Source organism: Bos grunniens, chromosome 20 (assembly GCF_055505025.1).
Source record: "Bos grunniens cultivar Pamir isolate PY7600 chromosome 20, Bosgru_T2T1.0, whole genome shotgun sequence".
Lineage (NCBI taxonomy): Eukaryota > Metazoa > Chordata > Mammalia > Artiodactyla > Bovidae > Bos > Bos grunniens.
Window position 1 is genome coordinate 71,369,070 of NC_141184.1, and position 15,296 is coordinate 71,384,365.

The following is a 15,296-nucleotide window of genomic DNA, read 5'->3' on the forward strand; positions in this document are numbered from 1 at the left end:
ATCCAGTTAGGAAAAGCAGTTCACTGGAGGCTTTTCTATGTGCTTAAAAGCCTGGGCTTCAATCCCAGCGCTCTCAGCTGTGTGACTGTGAGCAAGGTACCTAACCTCTCTGAATCTCAGTCACCTCATCCATAAAACAAGACAATGATAAAAATAATATCCATCTGATGGCTGTTGTTTTGAGGATCTGATGTGATTCTGTTGGCCAAAGCCCTCGCATGGTGCCTAGTACATAATAAGTGCGCAAGAAGTAGTAACTAGAAAGGGTCCGTTTATATCGGGAATCTCACATGATGAAGAGCGGAAGGTTCTACAAATGCCTCACCCCCATAGAGAGTAGGCACGTTTGGAATTTTTCTCCTGCTCTCCTCTTGAGCATCACTACTTAGTGAGAGGATCTTTTAAAGAGGGAAAATAAGTTTGAGAACCATTTTAAATCTGCCAGTCCGCAGGGCACAGAAAGGAGAATTGTACTGAAAGACTTCAAACACTACACAGTCTGTTCCACGAAGGTAACCTCCCCACCCACCCCATGTGGGTCTGGGCTCCCTGCTTCCTGGGGCACGGGTGCTGAAGACTGAAGGTCAGAAAGCCCAAGATGGAGCCTCCCCGAGGCAGTCCTCAGTCCTGGGGGCTCCCCACAGTCACCACGTGGCTGCAGAACTGGCGTCCCCGCCCTGAGTCCTGACCCATCCTGTCCCTCCCTCCAGAAACTTGAGTAACAACAGAATCAAGGAGGTGAAAGAGGGCGCTTTTGATGGCGCGGCCAGCGTGCAGGAGCTGGTGCTGACGGGGAACCAGCTGGAGACGGCGCACGGGCGCGCGTTCCGCGGCCTCAGCGGCCTCAAGACCTTGTGAGTCCCTGGGGCCTGGGCCACAGCCGGAGGGAGGGGCTGGGGAGGCAGGGAGGGGCCTGGGCCACGGCCGGAGGGAGGGGCTGGGGAGGCAGGGAGGGGCCTGGGCCACGGCCGGAGGGAGGGGCTGGGGGGGCAGGGAGGGGCCTGGGCCACGGCCGGAGGGAGGGGCTGGGGGGGCAGGGAGGGGCCTGGGCCACGGCCGGAGGGAGGGGCTGGGGAGGCAGGGAGGGGCCAGTGAGGGCTGGCCTGGCGGGGGCGGGTGGGGCCGGCCTGGGCGGCAGAATCCTTTGCTTCCTTTCGCCAGAGAGATGTCAGGCATTTCCCAGCCCTGAACGGCAAAGAACTTAGCATGCACCCCCAACACACACACACACTTGCCTCATATGCAGATTCATACCCGAAACAGGCACACATTTACACAAACATAGGCGTGACACACGTACATAAAATGACATAGAGACATACATGCAACACGCAGATAAACACATACACAAACAGGCATGTGTGTATCAGCACACAAACTGATGTCCAGAGCCACGTCTTGATTCTCCGCCCCTCCCCAAAATATCCACACATACACTAACCACCATACAATACGCATGTGTATACGTATACACACGTGACACCTGCTTCTACTATAAATAAAGCATCCGCAGCCAAGAATGTGCGCACACATTTACAGGTAGCCCCAGGTCCAGCCATGGCAGACCTCAGCATCGTGACAGGTCTGAGCATGGAGTTGGCAAAAAGAGCGCCCCACACTCACACACACACCCGTGGGGCAGGAGAAAGGGGCACCCTACACTCACACACACACCCGTGGGGCAGGAGAAAGGGGCACCCTACACTCACAGACACACACACACGGAAAGGATGGGAGGGAAGAGACGACACCTGTGCTTGCTCCCTGCACCCCTGTCCCTGCAGGATGCTGAGAAGTAACCTGATCAGCTGTGTGAGCAATGACACCTTTGCTGGCCTGAGCTCAGTGAGGCTGCTCTCTCTCTACGACAATCGGATCACCACCATCACCCCCGGAGCCTTCACCACGCTTGTCTCTCTGTCTACCATGTAAGTCCCCTGGACCCACCGCACACTCACTCTGGGTACCTCTCCGGCAGCCCTCTGCCCTCTCAGCGCCTGACTGTCTTTGACCCAAAGCCATCTCTCCATCTGTCAACTTAAACATGTATCAGGCTCCCTCCATGTGCCAGGCACCATTAAATGCTAAGGAGGCACAGACGTGGGCCCCGCTTCCTGGAGCTCAGAGCATAGCGAGCTGCCACAGAATAGAGGCCCACAGTGATATGAAAACCTAACATGGGCCTTGTCAAGGAACACTGGAGCTATGTTCTGGAAGGTGAGGGCGAATTAGCTTGTTCAAGAAAGTGGAAAGTGCATTCCTTCACTGGGAAGAGCATGTGCAAAGGCCCTGGGTTAAAGCAGGGCAGAGATGCAGGATGAGCAGTGCCTAACGTGGTCATCCACAGCGGGCAAGGCTGGAGCGGGGGCCAGGGCCAGGCTGCAGGACAGCCGTGGGCCGTTCGGTTTCTAACCAGAGCATGTTAGGAATCCAGCAAAGGTTTTAAGCAGGCCAGTGGGGATTTTTTTAAGCAATGTCACTGACTGCTTAAATGTATATCAGAACCAGTTAGAGTCTAGCTCTCTGGACGAGTGTTCCTGCCCACAAAATTCACTGCATTGCTAAGGGAGGCTGCGTAGAATAATGGTGAAAACTTTGGGCTCTAGAGCCAAGTTTTCTGGCCTCAAATCCTAGCTGTACCTCATGTTAGCTGTGTGACCTTGGAAAAGTTACTTCACCTCTCTGTGCTTTGGCCGTCACTTCTCATAATCCTCATGGGATTGTTTTGAGGACTGAATCTTTGCAAAGTGCACAGCAGGGGCCTGAGATAGGGAAAGTGCTCAGCGTGTGTCAGCTTTTATGGCTGTCCATCATATTTCCGTGTGGCTCTGTTACCCTTAGTTGCTCGCTTTTTTATCCCTCTCTTCTTTTCTCCAAAGACCCTTTGGTAGACAGAAGCGAAAGCTATTTCTGCATCTCCTGTAGCTGCTGCCCATGTTCATGATCCCAGACACTGACCTCGCTGGGAATAAAAGCCAAAGTTCCAGAATGTGCTAAAGGCCCCACTCCATCGAGTCTCTCAGCCCCATCAGCCTTCCTGTTATGTGCATGCCCCAGGCCACTCCCCCCTGAGAACTCTGCACGGCTGCACCCACTGCCTGCAAAGCCCTTCTCCCGCTCCCTCCCCTCCTCCCTTCGTTGGCTCCAGTGTCAGTTGCCTCGGCCCGGTCCACCTCTGCCTCTCCCCCAGTTCTTCCAGCCCGGCTTTTCTAGTTGTTTTCCATAGCACTGACCATTCCCTAACATACTACACTTTTTGCTGTTGGGCTTCCCTGGCGGCTCTGAGGGTAAAGAATCTACCTGCAATGCAGGAGACACGGGTTCAATCCCTGGATCAGGAAGATCCCTTGGAAAAGGTAATGGCTACCCACTCCAGTATTCTTAATTAGAAAGTATCTGCCTCCCATCAGCTGGAATATAAGTTCCAGAAGGAAGAAGAACAGGGATACATGACTGTTTTGTTCACTGCTCTATCCCCACTGCGAACATCTGAGCCTGGCACTCAGTGAAAGAAAGTGAAAGTGAAGTCGCTCAGTCGTGTCCAACTCTTTGCAACCCCGTGAACTGGGGCCTACCAGGCTCCTCCGTCTATGGAATTTTCCCTGCAAGAGTACAGGAGTGGGTTGCCATTGCCTTCTCCAGGGGATCTTCCTGACCCAGGGATTGAACCCAGGTCTCCGGCTTCATAGGCAGATGCTTTACCATCTGAGCCACCAGGGAAGTCCCACCTTTATATAATTGCTGAACAAGTGGATGAGTTGAATGAATGAGTGACATCAGCATGGAGGACAATGGGTAAGGAACTAGCAGTGTGGGTGGGTCGGTTTATCTCAGCCCACTTCTTACCTCTCCTGGATGCCTCCACCCTGGGAATCCAAAACCCAGAGGGCTAGAGCCACAGAGCATGTAGGGAACAGACTCCATCAGGAGGAGGAACTTAGCCGCCTTCTCACAGTTGCTGACTCTCAGAGCCAGAGTTGACCCCAGGAAGGACTCCCAAGCCCTCAACTGCCATGCCAAACCACAGCCCCTCGTGGGCTCTCTGGCCCTGTTCTTTAACCTTCCTACGCTCTGTGTCCCTCATTTGTGAAGTGGGAATCATGTCACATCCTTCCTAGGGTTGCTATGACAAGTCTGAATAAGAGAATGGGTTTATAAAGCACTCGGCCCCATTCCAGCCCTCTGGGAAACTCCCGTATCCGTCCATCATCGCATCTGACGGATATGTGTCCAGTGCCCGTGCTGACACCCTGCTGGTTCCCGAGGCTCAGAGCAGGAGGACAGGCCTGGTCCCTCCTCACAGCGAGTCTGAGGAGGGAGGCGTTAGCAGCTCCGACGTGTGCTGTGGAGGAACTGCGGGCGACTAAAGCGAGAACAGAACAGGGCTGCTGCTGTTGCTACTGCCAAGTCGCTTCAGTCGTGTCTGACTCTGTGCGACCCCATGGACTGTAGCCCACTAGGCTCCTCTGTCCATGGGATTTCCCAGGCAAGAGTACTGGAGTGGGTTGCCATGTTCTCCTTCAGGGGATCTTCCAAACCTGGGGATCTTCCAAACCCAGGGATCAAACCCACATCTCCTGCGTTGTAGATGCATTCTTTATCACTCCCACCTCCTGGGAAGCCCAGGGCTTCTTTGCGGAGGGGTCATTTAAGCTGAGGGGCCAGCCAGGCACACGGTAAAGAACTTCATTCCAGACTGGAGGAGCAGCTTTGAGTGAAGGCTCTGAGTGTGAGAAATTGAGTCGGCTCACACAGGTAGAGCCCATTGAACAAGGGAGGGCATGGCAGGGATGGGGTCCTGTCTGTCGGCAGAGGTCTAGCATAAGATCCTTGCAAAGACCGCCCCTGGGATGTAGAAGAGGGTCTGGCTTCCTTTTCCAGACTTTCTTCCTCTTTCCTCATTCCCTTGCACTGGAAGCAGACCTTTCTGGAGAGCCAGGTTCTAGGCTTGCAGACCTGGATCCCAGGACCAACCCCCCTGGGACCAGGAGAGATGCTGAGCACTCAGAGGGGGCCCTTTTCTCCTCCCAGAAACCTGCTATCCAACCCCTTCAACTGCAACTGCCACCTGGCCTGGCTCGGGAAGTGGCTGAGGAAGAGACGGATAGTCAGCGGGAACCCCCGGTGCCAGAAGCCCTTCTTCCTCAAAGAGATTCCCATCCAGGACGTGGCCATCCAGGACTTCACCTGTGACGGTGAGGACGCTTGGGGGCAGGGCCAGGCCAGGCAAGGAAGCGAGGAGAAATGGGAGGCGCGGGCAGGGGTAACTGCAGGTCAGGACCCCTTAAACCTGAGTCTCCTCTGCCCTCGGTGGGCAGCCGGAGCTCCGAAGGACTCTGCAGGCCTGCTTGCTGGCCCACACAGCTCCATCATGCAAATTAAAAACAGTTCCTCTTAAGGAAGACCTTAAGGCTTCCATCAGTTAGAAATCTGTTGTAAGATACTGCTTTTGTTAAAGCAAGATACTTTGTGGCCATCTCTGAAGACACTCTTGAACCACATATCCTAATCTGCTGTATCCACAGCGAGTTTGGTGCCCGTTGGGTGATGGGGCACCTTTGAGCAGTACGCCACCTACACAGCTGAACGGGGGAGCCCTGGCTTACGATTTTCCTGCCTGTATCCTCATGAGGCTCAGAGCAGGTGCTCATGAGAAACAGATTTCCAGATGAGCTTCTGGGAAATTCCTGTCCTGGGCAGTACACACCTGCAGATCCAAGGCTTTGAGCGTTAGGATTAGACACATGTTTCTTTGCATAAATTTAGGCCAGCACAGTTTTTACTGGGTCAACTTTAGGTAACTAGAGATGGACAACCTGGTTTGTAAATTAACAGAAGTTCAGGTATAACGGGGGCTGGGGACACAGTCACCACCCCAGGGGGATTGTGTAGTGGAAGATGTGGAGAACAGGAGGACACAGGCCCACCCCACCAGGACCACCCCTTCGGTCAGCTTGGCTTACTCCTTTGGTCACCCTACCAGGGGTCTGACCCACGCCCCTGCAGTAGAAACACGGAGTCCTAACCACGGGCCTGCCAGGGAAGTCCCCATTTGGCTTACTCCTGAACTGGTTAACAGTGACCGCTTCCCTTTCTAGTATCTGGTTAATCGAGTTTTTAGCATCTTTGTTTTATGATAAACATGGGGGAAGATAGACAACCCTATTTCCCAACCCAGGCGCCTCTCCTTTCCCTTCAGCCACGGAGGAGACCAGCAAGCTCCTTATCCCGTTCTGGCTCAAAGCTGAAGGCTCCCCTGTCATATTAGCAGCTGGGTCAGGGAGCGGGCTGAGCTCACCCGGGCAGGCGGGGCCCTCTCCTGCCTCGCTCACTGCCGGCTCTCCGCAGGCAACGATGAGAGCAGCTGCCAGCTGGGTCCGCGCTGCCCCGAGCAGTGCACCTGTGTGGAGACGGTGGTGCGCTGCAGCAACCGGGGGCTCCGTGCCCTTCCCAAAGGCATCCCCAAGGACGTGACGGAGCTGTGAGTACCCTGCCACCACGACGACCTGGAGATGCCCTCCCCGAAGGCATCCCCGCAAAGCGGGAGCCTTGGCCAGGGTCAGGCGGCGTCCTGCACGTGGCACAGGAAGCTCTCCCGCCCAAACCTCTGCCTGGCGGTGACGACCCTCTAGAATACAAGTGGGAGGGCTATTGTCTCGTGTTCTCTGACACCCCCAGGCCCCTGCTCTGCACTCTGTAGTTGTTGAGTCACTAAGTCGTGTCCAACTCTTCTCAGCCGTATGGACTGCAGCACGCCAGGCCTCCATCCCTCGGAGTTTGCCCAAGTTCATGTCCACGGAATCGGTGATGGCTTCCAACCATCTCATCGTCTATCGTCCCCTTCTCCTCCTGCCTTCTATCTTTTCCAGCATCAGGGTCTTTTCCAGTGAGTCAGCTCTTCACATCTTCACGATGGCCAAAGTATTGGAGCTTTAGCTTCATCATCAGTCCTTCCAGTGAATATTCAAGGTTGATTTCCTTTAGGATTGACTAGTTTGATCTCCTTGCTGTCCAAGGGACTCTCACGAGCTTCTCTGGCACCACAGTTTGAAAGCATCAGTTCTTCGGTGCTCATTCTTCTTTTTGGTCACAACCCCCCACAATTTCTCAGTCTGACCCCAGAAATAGCACATAATGGTCAAAACACAGCCCAGCAGGCATTACGGCTTAGCAAGCACATCTTCGAATATGGTCCTATTTTAACTTAAAACCACCCATTTTACAGAGGAAATCTTAGTTCTGAGTTCCGCTCAGTCTCCACCCAGGAGCCTTCTTACTCTACACCCCACCTCCTGACACTAAGTCTCTGGGGGTTGCTCCTTCGTCAGAAGCTCCCAGTTAAATGAAAGCGAGACCGTTCCCCTCATGAAGGGTTTTACTATTGTGAGAAAAAGCCTTCTGTCTGCCCCCCGGGAAGCTGAGAGGGTCTCACAGGCAGGAAGGCCTCGCGGGCATGGCCACGTCGCAGCGCGGGCACGGCCGGGCGGGCAGCCCCTGCGGGATGGACACGGCAGCCTCGTGCTGTCTCCCATCCCTTCGTCATTGCCTCCATGCATGTTTGCTGGGTACCTCGTGTGTCAGGTACTCTGCTCACACCAAGGAGGTGATGGTGCACGAAACAGGTGTGACCCCTACCCGCGTGGCTCCTGGTTTCATGGGGAAGGTTGACATTTGCTCAGTCATCTCAGACACACATGTGACGTGACAACCATGAAAAGTGCTACAAAGAAGAGGAACCAGATTCTTATGACATCCAAAAGTAGGGAGATTTGACTTGGATGTGAAGATTGGAGAAAGCTGCTCTGGGGATGGGAGGTAAGGATAGGGGCTGGAGCTGGACTCTAAAGGGGAAGGGGCCGATAAAGAGAAGGGGGGCTGCCCGAGCTGAGGCCATCGTGGCTGGTAGGCAGAGCTGGAGAGGGCTGGTGGAAGCCCAGCGGGCCCTCTGGGGCCACTGTACCACCCACAGGTCAGGCTGGCTGTCCCTGCCCGGGGCCCCAGGCACACCCGGTCCTGAGGCTGAGCTTAGCAAATGCCCTTGGGGGGATGTTTCTCTGCTGGGTTCTGCCAGCGCCTCGCGGGGTGGAGCCTGAGTGTGCACTGCTCTAGAGTAGCTGAGCGGTTCCTGTGTGTGTTATGGCTCCTGGCATGTCCTGAGACTCAGTGAGACTGTCCCTGCGCTGCCAGCCCAATGGAGGAAGGTTGGGATAGTCACAGAAAGCCTGTGTCAGTCCTGGGTTTGGGCAGGGGATGTGCCTGTGGAGATGTGTGTGTGCGCATGTTCAGTCGCTCAGTTGTGTCCGACTCTTTGACCGTAGCCCGCCAGGCTCCTCTGTCCACGGGACTTTCCATGCCAGAATACTGCAGTGGGCTGCCATTTTCGACTCCAGGGTATCTTCCCAACCCAGGGATCAAATCTGCGTCTCTTGCATCTCCTGCATTGGCCAGCCGGTTCTTTACCGTTGTGCCACCTGGGAAGCACCCTTGGAGATGCACATGAGCAATGGGGAGAGCTCCATGCTTTCCTGGCTGGGCTACTTGGGGGGTGGGAGCTGCAGAAAATGAGCCAGGTTTACGCCTCCTCCCTGAGCCAATTAAGTGCCAAGTAGCACATGTCAAAGAGAAGAAAATGCCATGAAAACAGGCCCTCAAATGTTTTTCCCCAAAAGCTCATGAAACAGAGATTGAAATAACAAACATAATTGGTCGTAATTATAAACTTGAGAGCTTTGGGAGGAGACCTGATTTCCTGCTTTGGAAATGACGGCACTGCTCTCTGCCAGACGTGGGATCCAAAGCTCGCCAATGAGGGCAGACCTCACCTCTGTCACCAGCCATCTCCTGGAGGGGAAGGAGAGTGTCTAGGGAGGAGTGGGGAGGGGAGGCAGGGGAACAACCTCCAGAGAAAGGGAAAGCTGACAGGCCCAGAACACCGGGGCTCGGAGGGCTCTTGTCAGGGACATTGGCTGAGTCCAGAGTCAGTGTTTCCAAGGTTGGCTTTTCAGCTCCCTCGGCATCTTTAGTTATATTGGGCAGAGCTGCCAACTTACAAAACAAAATTAAGCTTAATTCACTGAGAAGGAGAAAAAAACAAGTTATACAGTGTTTCTCCAAAGGTCACAGTGTAGGAGTCTGCAACCAGCACAAGAGAGCAGGGCAGGCACCCCATGGCCCTGCTCTCTGTGGGTCTCCTCTGTCCTCTCCTCTTGGGTGAGTCGGGCTAAACAGAGGCCTCTCTGCCCCACCCGCACCTGTTCATTCAGTGCCCCCACGTTGTCGTTGAAATAGGCCGTTTGCAACAGTGTGAATGGACGTGAAGGGTGTTATGCTTAGTGAAGGAAGTCAGAGAAAAACAATAGCGTATGAGCTCACTTGTATGTAGAATCTAAAAATCAAAACGAATGTATACGTATGTAACAGAACAGAAGCAGACTCACACATACAGAGAACAGACTGGTGGTCACCGCTGGGGAGAGAAAAGCAGGGAAGGGGCCAGGTGGGGGAAGGGGCTTCAGAGGCACAAGCTACTATGTGCGAAATAAGGAAGTTACGAGCATATACTGTACAGCACAGGGAATATAGCCGACAGTTTATCATAACTTTAAATGAAGTGTAAGCTATGGCATCACTGACTCAATGGACATGAGTTTGAGTAAACTCCAGGAGTTGGTGATGGACCGGGAGGCCTGGCGTGCTGCAGTCCATGGGGTAGCAAAGAGTCAGACACGACTGAGTGACTGAACTGAACTGAAGCTATAATGTTGAATCACTGTGTTGTACACCTGAAACTAATACACTATTGTACATCAGTTCAGATCAGTCACTGTCGTGTCCGACTCTTTGCGACCCTATGAATCACAGCACGCCAGGCCTCCCTGTCCATCACCAACTCCCGGAGTTCACCCAGACTCAGGTCCATCAAGTCAGTGATGCCATCCAGCCATCTCATCCTCTGTCATCCCCTTCTCCTCCTGCCCCCAATCCCTCCCAACATCAGAGTCTTTTCCAATGAGTCAACTCTTTACATGAGGTGCCAAAGTACTGGAGTTTCAGCTTTAGCATCATTCCTTCCAAAGAACACCCAGGACTGATCTCCTTTAGAGTGGACTGGTTGGATCTCCTTGCAGTCCAAGGGACTCTCAAGAGTCTTCTCCAACACCACAGTTCAAAAGCGTCAATTCTTCCGCGCTCAGCTTTCTTCACAGTCCAACTCTCACATCCATACATGACTACTGGAAAAACCATAGCCTTGACTAGACGGACCTTTGTTGGCAAAGTAATGTCTCTGCTTTTGAATATGCTATCTAGGTTGGTCATAACTTTCCTTCCAAGGAGTAAGCATCTTTTAATTTCATGGCTGCAGTCACCATCTGCAGTGATTTTGGAGCCCCAAAAAATAAAGTCTGACATTGTTTCCACTGTTTCCCCATCTATTTCCCATGAAGTGATGGGACCAGATCCCATGATCTCAGTTTTCTGAATGTTGAGCTTTAAGCCAACTTTTTCACTCTCCTCTTTCACTTTCATCAAGAGACTTTTTAGTTCCTCTTCACTTTCTGCCATAAGGGTGGTGTCATCTGCATATCTGAGGTTATTGGTATTTCTCCTGGCAATCTTGATTCCAGCTTGTGCTTCTTCCAGCCCAGTGTTTCTCATGATGTACTCTGCATATAAGTTAAATAAGCAGGGTGACAATATTGCAGCCTTGACATACTCCTTTCCCTATTTGGAACCAGTCTGTTGTTCCATGTCCAGTTCTAACTGTTGCTTCCTGACCTGCATATAAGTTTCTCAAGAGGCAGGTCAGGTGGTCTGGTAGTCCCATCTCTTGAAGAATTGTCCACAGTTTATTGTGATCCACACAGTGAAAGGCTTTGGCATAGTCAATAAAGCAGAAATAGATGTTTTTCTGGAACTCTCTTGCTTTTTCAATGATCCAGCAGATGTTGGCAATATGATCTCTGGTTCCTCTGCCTTTTCTAAAACCAGCTTGATCATCTGGAAGTTCACGGTTCATGTATTGCTAAAGCCTGGCTTAGAGAATTTTGAGCATTACTTTACTAGCGTGTGAGATGAGTGCAGTTGTGCAGTAGTTTGAGCATTCTTTGGCATTGCCTTTCTTTGGGATTAGAATGAAAACTGACCTTTTCCAGTCCTGTGGCCACTGCTTTTCTGTCCATGGGATTTCCCAGGCAAGAATACTGGAGTGGGTTGCCTTTTCCTCCTCCAGGGGATCTTCCCAACCCAGGGATCAAATCCACCTCTCCTGCCTTGGCAAGCAGATTCTTCACCGCCATCAAGACCCCTTTCCATTTTGTAGAAGCCTCCGGGACTCTAAGAACCAGTGTTTCTATGTGGGTTTTATCTATTGATATGTACCATATTGGAAACTACAACTCAGTAGTTGTAGTTTAAATTATATTTTAAAATATTTATTTTAATTTCATTTAAAAATGACAACAATATACCATCACATGTTTCTATAAAAAGCATACTTTTGTGAAAACAAACTAAAAGAAATTTCATTGTGAGGAATGACATTATGTTTTATAAATGTCATAGAAGAAACTGGATTATTATATCTGCTTCAGCATTCACTCTGTTGTGATATGTTCTGGGTGAACTATAAGAAGAAAATCTGACTTCACACAGATGTGTAGTTAGAAAAAGAATTTTGGTAGCTGTCTCAAATAATTGTGAACATTCTTCTCTGATAATATATCAAAACAGCATAGTAGTCATTTGTTTTTTCTTTTGAATTTCATTGAAGCATAGTTGATTACAGTGTTGTGTTAATTTCTGTTGCTGCTAAGTCGCTTCAGTCGTGTCCGACTCTGTGCGACCCCATAGACGGCAGCCCACCAGGCTCCCCCGTCCCTGGGATTCTCCAGGCAAGAACACTGGAGTGGGTTGCCATTTCCTTCTCCAATGCATGAAAGTGAAAAGTGAAAGTGAAGTCGCTCAGTTTTACTGTACATCAAAGTGATTCAGTTATACATACATATATATATATATATTCTTTTTCATATTCTTTTCCATTATGGTTATCACAAGATATTGAATATAGTTTCCTATGCTACATAGGAGGGCCTTGTTCTTATCCAGTCCATTTATACTAGTCTGCATCTGCTAATGCCAACCTCATATTCCTTCTCTTCCCCACGCCCACCTGGGCACCCACGAATCTGTTCTCTGTGCCTGTGCGTCTGTTTCTGTGTCATAGACATGTTCTTCCGTGTACTATTTTAGATCCCATGTATAAGTGACATCACATGGCGTTTGTCTCTCTCTTGTGACTTCACTCAGTGTGGTAATCTCTAGGTTCATCCATGCTGCTGCAGGTGGCGTGGTTTCATTCCTTTGAATGACTGAGTAGTAATCCATTGGATATATGTGCCACATCTTCATTATCCATTCATCTGTCAGTGGACACTTAGGCTGTCTCCATGCCTTGGCTATTGTAAATAGTCCTGCTATGAACACAGAAGCATGTATCTTTTTTGAATTATAGTTTTGTCTGGGTATATGCCCAGGAGTGGGATTGCTGGTAATTCTATTTTTAGTTTTCTGAGGAAACTCCATACTGTTGTTCATAGTGGCTGCACCCGGAGTAGGCAGTGGCACCCCACTCCAGTACTCTTGCCTGGAAAATCCCATGGACAGAGGAGCCTGGTGGGCTGCAGTCCATGGCGTTGCTAAGAGTCGGACACAACTGAGCAACTTCACTTTCACTTTTCACTTTCATGCATTGGAGAAGGAAATGAGAACCCACTCCAGTGTTCTTGCCTGGAGAATCCCAGGGACAGAGGAGCCTGGTTGGAGGCCGTCCATGGGGTTGCACAGAGTCGGACATGACTGAAGCGACTTGGCAGCAGCAGCAGCACTGGCTGCACCAATTCACATTCCCACAACAGTGTAGGAGGGCTCCCTTTTCTCCACACCCTCTGTGCTGCTGCTGCTGCTAAGTTACTTCAGTCGTGTCCGAACCTCAGCGACCGCTTGGACTGCAGCCTTCCAGGCTCCTCCGTCCATGGGATTTTCCAGGCAAGAGTACTGGAGTGGGGTGCCATCGCCTTCTCCACCACACCCTCTCTAGCATTCATTATTTATAGACTTTTTACTGATGGCCATTCTGACTCGTGTGAGGTGGTAACTCATCGTAGTTTTGATCTGCATTTCTCTAACAATTAGAGGTGATGGACATCTTTACATGCGTCTCTCGGCCATCTTTGTATCCTCTTTGGAGAAATGTCTATTTAGGTCTTCTGTCCATATTTCAATTGAGTTGTTTGGGTTTTTGCTATTGAAATATAGGAACTGTTTGTATATTTTGGAAATTAAGTCCTTGTCATTCACATCATTTGCAAATATCTTCTCCCCATTATTTTCTCCCAGTCCTTAGGTTGTCTTTTCGTTTTGTTTGTGGTTTCCTTTGCTGTGCAAAAGTTTATAAATTTGATTAGATCCCATTTGTTTATTTTTGTTCTTATTTCTATTGCCTTGGGAGACAGACCTGAGAAAACATTGGTACAATCTATATCAGGGAATGTTTTGCCTGTGATCTCTTTAGGAGTTTGGCGGTGTCTTGTCTTGTATGTAAGCCTGTAAGCCATTCTGAGTTTATTTTTGTGTACGGGGTGAGGGTGTGTTCTAACTTCATTGGTTGACATGTACCCAGTACATGGTGGTCATTTCTTAAAGGCTGGTTGTAGTGTGAAACTCGAAACCATATCAATGGGCTCTTTATACTTTTACTTTAAAATCCACTGATCTGTCTTGCATTTTGAATGTGACTTTCCCCCTGATTCATGTTCTTATAACACACTGGTCATTTGGAAAATATTGCTTTGCTCAGTTTTGCAGATTTTTCTCAATGTTGACACATGGCACTATACAATATTAAAAAAAAATGTGATAGCCATTAATGGTCATCCCTGACCTCATCAGGAAAGTCTTGAATTAAGGGGACCCTCTTAAGCCCTGGGTGGCAGTTACAAGCTTTCTAAATTTTTAATTTTCATGTGGAAGCTCAGATTTTCTCATCTTCCACAAAGTCTTGTCAGTTGTTCTACCTGAAGTGCCAGGCTCACTCTCTTCATTGTCAAGAAACTGTCTACTAAATACCCAACTCTGAATCATCTGTTTGCTAGTCATTCGTGTAAGTTAAAATGGTGTTTTATGAAAGAATAAAAAAGCAGTTCTGCTTGTAACTCAGTTTCCCAGGTGCTTTTCCTCAAGACCACTAATGTCCTTCCTGTAGCCCAGAAAACTACTGTCCTTCCTGTAGCCCAGAAGGGCCTCAGGCACACCTCCCATGTGGCCACAGAGAGCACTAAGACGTTGTGTGCGCAAGTCGAGGTTTAATTCAATTAATAACTTTTTACTGCTTCCAAAAGGGCATTCTTAAGTGAAACTGGCCTTGTTTTTTGACCTTCAAATGGCGTGGAGGTGTAGAATCAGTTCAGTTCAGTCGCTCAGTCGTGTCCGACTCTTTGCGACCCCGTGAATCGCAGCACGCCAGGCCTCCCTGTCCATCACCACCTCCGGAGGTGTAGATTAGTGACTACTAATATCATTGGGTGCCGCTGCCTTAGTGCACCCTGAGGTGCCAACACTTTTACTCGCACAACATAAAAGGAAAACAATGTTTTAATCTTATCGCAGAAGTTGTTTTAGCCTCATAGACCCCTGAAGCAGGATCCACATAGGCGTCTAGGGACTACACTTTGAGAACCACTCAGCTTGTTACATACTATCAGGCAAAGAATGCAGACAGCCACCCATTAGAAGTCAGCATGGAGTTCCTGATTTAAAAGCACTCCTGAGAAGTCTTATTAAAAGTAGAGCAGGGAAATTTCCCGGCAGGCCAGTGGTTAGGACTTGGTGCTTTCACTGCCAGAGCCCAGGTTCAGTCCCTGATTTGAGAACTAAAATCCCACAAGCCACGCGGTGCTGCCGAAAACAAACAAGCATAGCAGAAACAAGCGTGGGGCATCTGAGCTGCCAAGGTCACTGACTCAAATACTCTCTGCAAAGGTGGAGACTCATTGGCTTCAGAAATTTTTGTTACTCCATCCATGAACTTTTTAGACTCAGACTTACCAGTCTGAGAAAACTTATACCTAAAATCGGCTTGCTTCCACTTACGGGAATGTTACTAACATCAGGCCTTCTTGGTTCTGGAAACAAACTTTGCAAGCCTACATCTTCCTAAGGGCTAGAGAGGAGGATGGGAATCTAGTGCTGGTAGAGGGAGTTCGTGCATGGTCCACTCCTGGTCAGTATCAAGGAAGTGC

The 15,296-nt window shown here is 50.2% G+C and overlaps 1 protein-coding gene across 3 annotated transcripts in view; it reads left to right on the forward strand.

The window, feature by feature from the left end:
- SLIT3 (slit guidance ligand 3) overlaps positions 1 to 15,296 on the forward strand; it is a 718,940-nt gene that overhangs the window by 621,916 nt on the left and 81,728 nt on the right. For all 3 annotated transcript variants that reach the window (XM_086362269.1, XM_086362271.1, XM_086362270.1), the window contains exons 17-20: positions 711 to 854; positions 1,785 to 1,928; positions 5,032 to 5,195; positions 6,349 to 6,481. In XM_086362269.1, coding sequence (XP_086218395.1) covers positions 711 to 854; positions 1,785 to 1,928; positions 5,032 to 5,195; positions 6,349 to 6,481 — 585 coding nt within the window. The remainder of the gene's footprint in view (positions 1 to 710; positions 855 to 1,784; positions 1,929 to 5,031; positions 5,196 to 6,348; positions 6,482 to 15,296) is intronic.